This window comes from Nicotiana attenuata, chromosome 5, assembly GCF_001879085.1.
Source record: "Nicotiana attenuata strain UT chromosome 5, NIATTr2, whole genome shotgun sequence".
In the NCBI taxonomy this organism is placed as follows: domain Eukaryota; kingdom Viridiplantae; phylum Streptophyta; class Magnoliopsida; order Solanales; family Solanaceae; genus Nicotiana; species Nicotiana attenuata.
The window spans coordinates 32,816,567-32,826,867 of NC_031993.1; the positions used below are offsets into that span (position 1 = coordinate 32,816,567).

General features: G+C 36.0%; 1 protein-coding gene across 2 annotated transcripts; it reads left to right on the top strand.

The window, feature by feature from the left end:
- On the top strand, positions 306-9,676 carry LOC109225609 (protein trichome birefringence-like 33). Of its 2 annotated transcripts, none has more exons than XM_019390338.1 (6): positions 306-565; positions 1,435-1,648; positions 8,301-8,391; positions 8,558-8,757; positions 8,861-9,022; positions 9,231-9,676. In XM_019390338.1, the coding sequence occupies exons 1-6, from the start codon at positions 385-387 to the stop codon at positions 9,568-9,570; spliced, it is 1,188 nt and encodes a 395-aa protein (XP_019245883.1). In that variant the 5' UTR covers positions 306-384; the 3' UTR covers positions 9,571-9,676. The 2 variants fall into 2 exon arrangements, with proteins under 2 accessions (XP_019245883.1, XP_019245882.1); XM_019390337.1 differs by having other exon boundaries at positions 310-565; positions 8,301-8,472.

Below are 10,301 nucleotides of genomic sequence, written 5' to 3' on the forward strand. Positions count from 1 at the left end.
ATATATATATATGTATGTATGTATGTATGTATGTATATATATATATATTATTTTTTAAAGCAGTTAAAAATATTATTTCTCTAGCATTTTCTGTATAAAGAATTTAATTGTCTAATTTAAAATGATATATTGAGACAAGATTTTCATAATACAAGTGTTTATGTGTTTAATTTTAAAATAGAAGTTTGAGTCATATATGTCACATGAATATTTAGCGTAAGATACCTTTATTTTTTATGGAACTAGCTTCAAAAGAGAAATTTCAGTAAAACAATATTTGTGCACATGAAATCGGTGGGTGGCATACTGGCGTAAATCTTTTCCCCTTACTAATTTAAACCACGAAAAAGGACATAGAAACAGCCAACCAAAGGCTCCAGACAAATGAAGTCACCTCCCTCTTCATCTCCTTCTTCCTCCCTTCTTCTCAGAAAAACTCGTCTTTCTCCTTTTCTATTCACTTTATTAGCCGTCATTGTCTTCATTGCTGTTATTCTTTACAGTGAAGTCTTCAGCCAATGTGATACCAAACTCTATGGCCTTCGCGTTTCCATCTCAAGAATCAGTAAGTAATTAATTCAAGCCCTTCACCTTCCTTTTCTCTTTTATATTTAAGGCTTAGAAGAGTTGTCATTGTATTAATGAATTTAACTTAATGTAAAAGATTTTACATCCTTATCGTGTTACTTACCTTATTTTGCAGTTATATTAATGCCATATATTATGGACAATTATCCATAGTTATCTTTTAGACAATGACTGAACCACGTGCAATGAACTTCATCGGAGAGATAGGATAAAATGTTGTTTTTTCATAAATATATTTTTGAATTCCTTTAACACGCAGAAATGCATTTTCAAATCTCAAGTGTGACATTTACATATATTATTTTGAACTCACTGATACGAACATGAAAGCAAAATAACAAGAACACAATAAAATGATAGAAAGATAGAGATTTAGTAGAGAACCAACTAAGGAATTTGAAAGAACATTTGAAATAAACAAGTATCCAATCAATTTAAGACTTAATTGACCCAAAACTATAGGAACAACCCTCAAGGGGAAGGAATCCCCTTGCAAGTTCACATTAACAGATAATCAACCAATATAGAAATTCGTCCTAAACACTTTCAGTGAGTTTTCATTCACAATATCAAAATAAGCTAATCCTAATATGAGAGCCTTAAGGGCTATTAATAGTAGAGAGCTAAATATTACAAATATAGTCACCAAATGTAATATACAGTCTTCAGTTGTTTGTGAAATTATACATGTAGCCGCGCCATGAAAGTGGCCTCCAATGCTCGATGGCTATTCAGATTGTATCACTCTCCTATCAGAATTACTGGGTAAATGAATATATAAAAATTAAACTCTGTATTAAATTCTGTGCACGGTGAACTGTGTTTTGAATTATTTTGTGGTGGCAGTAAAAAACAAGGAGAAGTTGCCATTTGCTATAGGAGAAAGAGAAGAGGGGTGTGACGTGTTCAAAGGAAGGTGGGTTTGGGAAAAGAGCCGACCTTTATACGGGGAATACGAGTGTCCTTACATACAACCACAGTTAACTTGCCAAGAACATGGTCGTCCAGACAAAGACTATCTGCATTGGAGATGGCAACCTCATGCTTGCTCTCTTCCTAGGTAACTCACTTACTTTGTTTCTGTCAATTTATTATTAAATTTCTTGTTTCGTTTAAAGTATTATAAACTACTGATCTTGACCAACATCCCATTTAGTTAAATCTAAATTCTCAATCTCGAGACCTATTTCCCGCTATTGTAGTCTTTTCATCACCAAGTTAATTAAAGGTAAAAACTTTTTTATTTGCTAGATATAAGGTCAAGGAGATATTATTAGGAGGATGCCCAAGGGTGTGGTTTAGCTATTAGTACTTAGAGGGTGTTTGGCTAAGCTTATAAACCGGTCAAACTAGCTTATAAGTACTTTTTGGCTTATCTATGCGTTTGGTAAAATTAAAAGTGCTTATAAGCCAAGTGCATAAGTCAAAAATAAGCCAAAAGTCATAAGATGATCACCCCCTGCTTATGAATTTTTAGCTTATAAGCACTTTAAGTTTGACCAAAATTTTTACTATTTTATCCTCACAATATTCCTTTTTAGAACAAAATTCTTACATCAATACTCACTGCCTCAAGTATTTTTTCAACCAACCCCCACCCCCAAGTCTGTAATTCTCATTGATTATTTAAGATAAGCAAATTCTCTATCCCTTTGCATATTTGTATCTATGTGATTGTGTATCATTGAACTGTATGTAATAAATAAGGACATATCAAATTTTTTGCGTATTGTTTTCCAAGTGTTGTGATGGTGAAGCTAGTGTTTGTTTCCCTTCAAAAATGTTGTCCTATTTAGGTTTGTTTTTTACTGATAAACTTTTATCAATTTATTAATTATTATAACTTATGATTATATGCTTATCATAAAATAAGTTCTATTTATCATAAAAAATATCTAAGCACGTGTGTATTTTAAATAAAATGACAAATAAAATATTTTGTATTTGAATCGATCTGGAATCTAGAATGTTGAAAAAATTATGCCCTTATAAATGTAAACAGTTCTAAGGTTATTTAAGTCATTTTAACAGAGCTTATCAGCACTTTTTTATCAAATACTGCAACAACTCATTATCAATTTCAGCACTTGTATCCAAGCACGTAACTGCTTATTTATTAAATCAGTTTCAACACTTAAAAGTGCTTTTCAGCACCTAATGCTTATCAACTAGTTCAAATCAGCTAATCCAAACGGGCTCTCAGTAGTAATGTTTGAATATTTTTTCTCATTTTTTTCTAAGTTTTACAATAGAAAAAGTTATCCTATAGCAACGCCCGATAAAATAGGAGGGGATATCCCGATAAAACAGTAGAGGCGCGGAACAGTTAACTAAAACCCAGCCGGTATAAGAAGTCACACTAGCTAGTACTCCCTCCAGTCCATACTAAGTGACCAATTTACTTTGGGTACACCTATTAAGGAAGTACTAAATTCTAGACAAAAGTAGTTAGTATGACTAAAGAACCTTTCATTAAATATTGCAGTATAGTTAATATGAGGAGTAAAAGACTTTTTAGGGATACGTACATGAGGGTAATTTTGGAAAAACAAATTGAATTGTGTCTTGTTTATATAAATGGACACTTATTTTGGACCAAAATAAAAAAGTAAATTGGTCACTTATTGTGGACCGGAGGGAGTAGTATATTAAGTTGGATTCGTTTACGTGTTTGTGCAATAAGTCATTAGGAGTCAACCTGAACTGTGAACTTTGTTGACTACATCCTAATAACGTATAACTATTTATTGTTTACTTCGACCGCTCTATCTGCAATTGCCAAAACGACTCATTGTTCAGAGTTGGTCTTGTTCCTAGACTTGGGCGGTGCCCATTCTAAGCAGTAGCTCTGATCAAATTCGGCCTTTGCGAGATCTTCATTGTATTCTTTTAACTCTTTACTTTTCTAACTTAGTAAATCTTAATACTAATCAGGGAGAAGGGTTAAATTTGCTTCTTTACTATTTCAAATTGAGCAACTTCGCCCTTTATTAAATTATTTGTCCAATATTTATATACCCCGCCATTATTAGGACATGTTCTCTTTTTGTCATTGATCTCGCAATTAAGGAGTTTCAGCACAAGAGTAATATTAAACCAAGTTGATGAGTAAATTTGGACTTCTTTTTCTTGCATAATTTGTGTTGGGCACATGCCCATGTTGTCCGGCTAAAGGCTCAATGGCCTAATCCTATTCTCTTTTGGTTTCAATTTCTATTCGGAATTGGATTCGGTGTTTATTCCTATTTTGAGTGAGTTTTGGCTTTAAGAGAAAGCACCACTCATGATTTATAAATAGGACAACCTTGGAGAATTATTCTATGCTCATTGATACAAGTCTTTGAAAGACTTAAGCACATAAGAGTGACTTTTGAGAGAGCTTTCATCAAGAGAGAAGAGAGAAGAAAAGTATTTGTTTTGCTGCAGTTTTTTTATTCCGGTCAGCCAACTTCAAATCATGTTATCGATTTGTTAACCATTGGATTGGGCTGAAATTTTGACTGAGTGTTTGTAACATCTTGGTCTTGGATTTGAACGGTGGAGATCGAATTTGGAAGCCCGTAGCATCTGATTTCGAGCCTCGAACAGCAGGTTCGTTATTGTGGATTCTCCTCTTTCTTCAATTGATTAGTTGTTGCTCTTGTTGCTATTGTTGCTCCGTGTTTGGCACTTGTTATGTAGCCAATTTGGAGAATTTTTGTAACCCTCTTATTGTTATAGTGGAGCTTTTTGGATCTTTGTGATCCCGTAGTTTTTACCTTCAATTTGAAGGGTTTTCCACGTTAAAATTTGGTGTTCTTTATCTTCTTTATTTTCGGATTTGCCTCTTCCTTGACATAACAGCGGTATCAGAGCCTTGGTTATTTATCCGGGTTGTTACGTAATAGAGGCGAATATGAGCAAGATGGTATGTTTAAATGGGAGAAATTATAATGTTTGGAGAAGCAAGATGAAAGATTTGTTGTTCGTGAAGAAGATGCATCTACCCGTTTTTGTAGCTCATAAACCCGAGAGTATATCTGATGAAGATTGGGATTTCGAGCACCAACAAGTATGTGGATATGTACGACAATGGCTTGAAGATAATGTTCGCAACCATATTGTGAACGAGACACATGCGAGATCATTATGGGAAAAGCTAGAGACTCTTTATGCTTCAAAAATAGGGAACAACAAGTTGTTCTTGCTAAAGCAATTGATGACCTTTAAATACAAGGAAGGCAGCCCTATCCTTGATCACATAAATAATTTTCAGGGCGTCCTTGATAAGCTGTCTGGAATGGGAGTTAAAAGTAGAAGTAAGTCAAGGTCCAAATACCATAATATTACATGCAACCACTGTGGCAAGAAAGGACATATCAAAAGGTTTTGCCGCAAGTTGTTGCAAGACATTAGAGAAGGAAAGAAAGTTGAAAATAACGAGAACAATGTTGCTGATATTGTTCGAGATGACCTTCTTTTTGCTTATTATGAAAACGTCATCAATTTGGTATCCCATGAGACGAGCTGGATAGTAGATTCTGGAGCTACCTCACATGTCACACCAAGAAAAGATTTTTTCTCATCTTATACTCCTGTTGATTCTGGAGTGTTAAAGATGGGCAATGCCAGTGAAGTTACGGTGTTTGGTGTTGGCACAGTTTGTTTGAAAACTAATAATGGTTCAACGTTAGTTCTTCAAGATGTCAAACATGCTCCAGATTTTCCTTTCAATTTGATCTCCGCAGAAAAATTAGGCGATGAAAGTTACCATAATTCCCTCTTTAATGGTCAGTGGAAGCTTACCAAGGGCTCTTTAGTAGTGGCTCGAGGAGTCAAGTATGGTCATTTATATGTGACACAGAGCTCTATTCTTAATGACTCCATAAATCTGGTGAAAAGTGATACTTTATCAGAATTGTGGCATAGAAGATTGAGTCATATGAGCGAGAGGGGGATTACGCGTTTGGCTAAAATAAGTTTGCTTTCTGGAGTGAAACAAGCAAAGTTGAAAAGGTGTATCCATTGTTAGCTGGCAAACAGAAAAGGGTTTCCTTTCATAGCCATCCTCCCTCAAGAAAGCCCGATTTATTGGAGCTAGTACACTCTGATTTGTGTGGTCCTTTTAAAGTAAAGTCAAAAGGTGGTGCACTTTACTTTGTGACCTTCATTGATGATCATTCTCGTAAGCTCTGGGTGTATCCTTTGAAATCTAAAGAGCACTTGGCGTGTTTAAGGAATTTCAAGCCTTAGCTAAGAGACAGACGTGGAAGAAATTAAAATGTATTCGCACTGAGAATGGTGGTGAATATTGTCGTCCCTTTGATAACTATTCCAAGGAACAAGGAATTCGTCATCAGAGAACTCCGCCCAAGACGCCTCAATTGAATGGTTTGGTGGAGAGGATGAATAGAACTCTAGTTGAGAGAGTTAGATGCTTGCTTTCAGAAGCTAAACTTCCAAATACATTTTGGGCGGAAGCACTTAACACTGTTGCCTTTGTTATCAATTTGTCTCCTGCTGTTGCTTTGGATGGTGATGTCCCAGACAGAGTTTGGTTTGCCAAAGATGTTTCTTATGATCACCTGAGAGTTTTTGGGTGTAAAGCTTGTGTGCATATTCCTAAAGATGAGAGATCGAAACTGGATGTCAAAACTAAGGAGTGCATCTTTATCGGTTATGGTCAAGATGAGTTTGGGTATCGGTTTTATGATCCAGTTGACAATAAACTTATTAGAAGTCGTGATGCAATATTCTTTGAAGACCAAACTATTGAAGATATTGACAAAGTTGAGAAGATAGATTCTCAGAGTAATGAGAGCTTAGTTGATAGTGATCCAGTTTCTATTGCTAAGGCACCTATTGCACATGAAGGAACCCAAGACAATAATGGAGATAGTGATCAAGATCAAAATGATCATCATGGTATAGATGCTATGGATGCTTTAGTTGATGAAGTTGTGGTTGATCAGCAACCAATTCCTGCTCATGTAACTACTTCGAATGCTCCTGAAACCTCTCTTAGAAGATCTACAAGGGAGAAGCAAAAATCCATGCGCTATCTTCCTATTGAGTATGTACTTTTGACTGACATGGGAGAACCTGAGAATTATGATGAAGCCATGGAAGATACTCATAAAGATCAGTGGATTGAAGCCATGGAAGATGAGATGAAGTCACTCCATGATAATGGCACATATGAGTTAGTGAAATTGCCGAAAGGTAAGAGAGCTTTATCTAACAAATGGATATTCAGAATAAAGCAAGATAACCATACCTCATCGCCTAAATACAAGGCGAGGTTAGTTGTTAATGGTTTTGGCCAGAAGAAGGGAGTTGACTTTGATGAGATTTTCTCCCCTGTTGTAAAGATGTCTTTTATTCGTGTGGTTCTAGGCTTAGCCGCAAGTCTAGATTTAGAGGTTGAGCAGATGGATGCCAAGACTGCTTTTCTTCATGGTGATTTAAATGAGGAGATTTATATGGAGCAGCCTGAGGACTTCGTCGTTAAGCTTGTAGATAAGCATGCGTTTTGCAGAAAATTGGCAGGCATGAAGCCTATCAATAGTTCCTCTACTTGAAGACACATTTTGCCCCTTGGCTAGAGGGAGAGTTTGTTGGGCACATGCCCATGTTGTCCAGCTAAAGGCCCAATGGCCTAATCCTATTCTCTTTTGGTTTCCATTCCTATTCGGAATTGGATTCGGTGTTTATTCCTATTTTGAGTGGGTTTTGGCTTTAGGAGAAAGCACCACTCATGATTTATAAATAGGACAACCTTGGAGAATTATTCTATGCTCATTGACACAAGTCTTTGAAAGACTTAAGCACACAAGAGTGATTTTTGAGAGAGCTTTCATCAAAAGAGAAGAGAGAAGAAAAATATTTATTTTGCTGCAGTTTTTTTATTCCGACCATCCAACTTCAAATCACGTTTTCCGATTCGTTAACCGTTGGATCGGGCTGATGACTGAGTGTTTGTAACATGCTGGTCTCGGATTTGAACGGTGGAGATCGGATCTGGAGGCTCGTAGTATCTGAATTCGAGCCTCGAACAGCAACTTCGTTTTTGTGGATTCTCCTCTTTCTTCAATTGATTAGTTGTTGCTCTTGTTGCTATTGTTGCTCCGTGTTTGGCACTTGTTGTGTAGCCAATTTGGAGAACTTTTGTGACCCTCTTATTGTTATAGTGGAGCTTTTTGGATCTTTGTGATCCCGTGGTTTTTACCTTCGATTTGAAGGGTTTTCCACGTTAAAATTTGGTGTTCTTTATCTTCTTTATTTTCGGGTTTGCCTCTTCCTCGACATAACAAATTGGACTCATAGACACCACCCATTTCACATCGGAAGCTCGTTAATGGTAAGGGCAAATAGGAGGTGATTTGCTAACATCAAGGTTATGAATGGACCAAAATTTTAAGAGGAGGAATTTTTTTTGCAATTCTGGAAAGTACAAGGCCAAATTTAAGCATTTTCCCTACTAATAACTTTTGTAAATGCTACATTCTATTGTTTCCATAATCATTGTAAGGATGGCTGAGCGTTATTAATATTCTGGTAACATGGCCCTTTCTTGACCAGCGGTGAACTAGGAATTTATCCAAGTGTATTCAAATTTTAAAGTGCAAAAAGAATTCCGACAAAAAGTGTTCAATATATATTATATTTTATCTATATATAACAGTGCAATTCGCCACTGTTCTTCACATCTTTAATTATTGTGCAAATGGCAGTTTCAATGCAACATTAGTGCTGGAAAGCCTTAGAGGGAAGAGGATGTTATTCGTTGGCGATTCCTTGAACAGAGGACAATTTGTTTCCATGGTATGCCTTCTCCAAAGAATAATTCCCGAGAATGCCAAATCCATGGAAACTTTTGGTTCCCTCACTGTTTTCACAGCAAAGGTGTTTACAAATTACAAGCACGTTGAACTTACACATGAATTCCATGGATATATATGTATATTGATCTGATTAATTAATCTTGCAGGATTACAATGCAAAAATTGAGTATTACTGGGCACCATTTCTGCTAGAATCAAATGCCGATGATGCAGTCATACATAGGATTACTGATAGAATTGTCCGTAAAGGTTCAATAAATAAGCATGGTAAAAATTGGAAAGGGGCTGACATAATTGTGTTCAACACTTATCTTTGGTGGATGACCGGCATGCCATTCAAGATTTTGTAATTTCTTGGGCTCGCTTTTTCCTTTTAGGTGTTCATATAGGGGTTGCTATTGATTTTTTTTTTTGTTTTTAAATTCATGTCCAGTGTTTAATTGATTCAGGCAAAAAGGGTCTTTCAAGGATGATGTGAAAGATATGATAGAAGTGTCCACAGAGGATGCATATCGCATGGCAATGAAGAGTATGTTGAGATGGGTGAAGAGGAATATGGATCCAAAGAAAAACAGAGTATTTTTCACTAGCATGTCACCTTCTCATTATAAGTGAGTAAATCATACATATATTCCTTAGGTTCTACTCCTTCCGCTTATACTCCCACCATCTCCTCAGTGACGGACCCATAAATTTTAGAATCATGGGTGCTCATATGCTTTTAATCTGAAATTGCTAATGAGACTGGATGCTAAGCCAATCTATTTGTATGTATTAGTAGTTTCCTATAGAATAAATAAGTCTTTATCAATCTGGCAGGAGCATAGATTGGGGAGGTGAACCTGATAAGAATTGTTACAATGAAACTACAAAGATAGAGGATCCAAGTTACTGGGAATCAGATAGCAGCAAAAGCATAATGCAAGTGATTAGAGAAGTATTTAGTAAATCAGAAGTGCCCATAACGTTTCTCAACATAACTCAGCTATCGAGTTACAGGAAAGATGCGCACACATCAATTTATAAGAAACAATGGAATCCATTGACACCAGAGCAAGTAGCAAACCCTGTTAGCTATGCTGATTGTACACATTGGTGTTTGCCTGGGCTTCAAGATACTTGGAATGAACTTTTATTCACAAAGCTATTTTATCCTTAGACACATTTGAAAATGTTATTAAGCCTAATTGTATTATACAATAAATACCATGCGAAACAGTCTCTGCAGTGTAGATATAATCTTGTAGCTAGCTTGATCAACCTAATTATTAAATCTGCTCCGTTTGTCTATTGAATTTTTAAGCAGCTAAGAATTTAGTCAAACCTTAAAGCAGTTAGGCAGTAGAAATTATACATAATAATCAGAGCCTTGTTTAAGTAGCTAGATTAGGACGATTATCCTGCATTAATACTGTTGCGTTGATCCTCTTTAATTAGAAAGAGCTTTGAGAAGTATGCTAGATCCAATATGGGGATAGTGGCTACATAACATGTTTCAGCTCCTTGAGAAGGCTCTTGCGCCTGCTACCCATTCAAATTTCCTGTTTCACACGTGAAGTCAATTATACTACCCAAAAAAAAAAAGTAATTAGCGTAAGACGAATTCCGTCGCTAAACAACATAATTTAGTAACTAAATCAATTTAACGATGAATTAGCGACGAATTATTATAAAGTCCTGTTAGCTACGGTTGATGTAGCCACAGACTAGCAATGAATTTCATAGCTAGTTATATATTCCTGCTTTTTGGTAGTTAGGGGCTTACTAGTTACTCCATAAGCATTAGCAAATTAATCTCTTCTAATATTAAGCCTAAGAAACTCCTCAAACTCCTTGGCATCCATCGGCTTAGGTCATTCCAACATCATTTCAATCACTTTCGGACCAGTT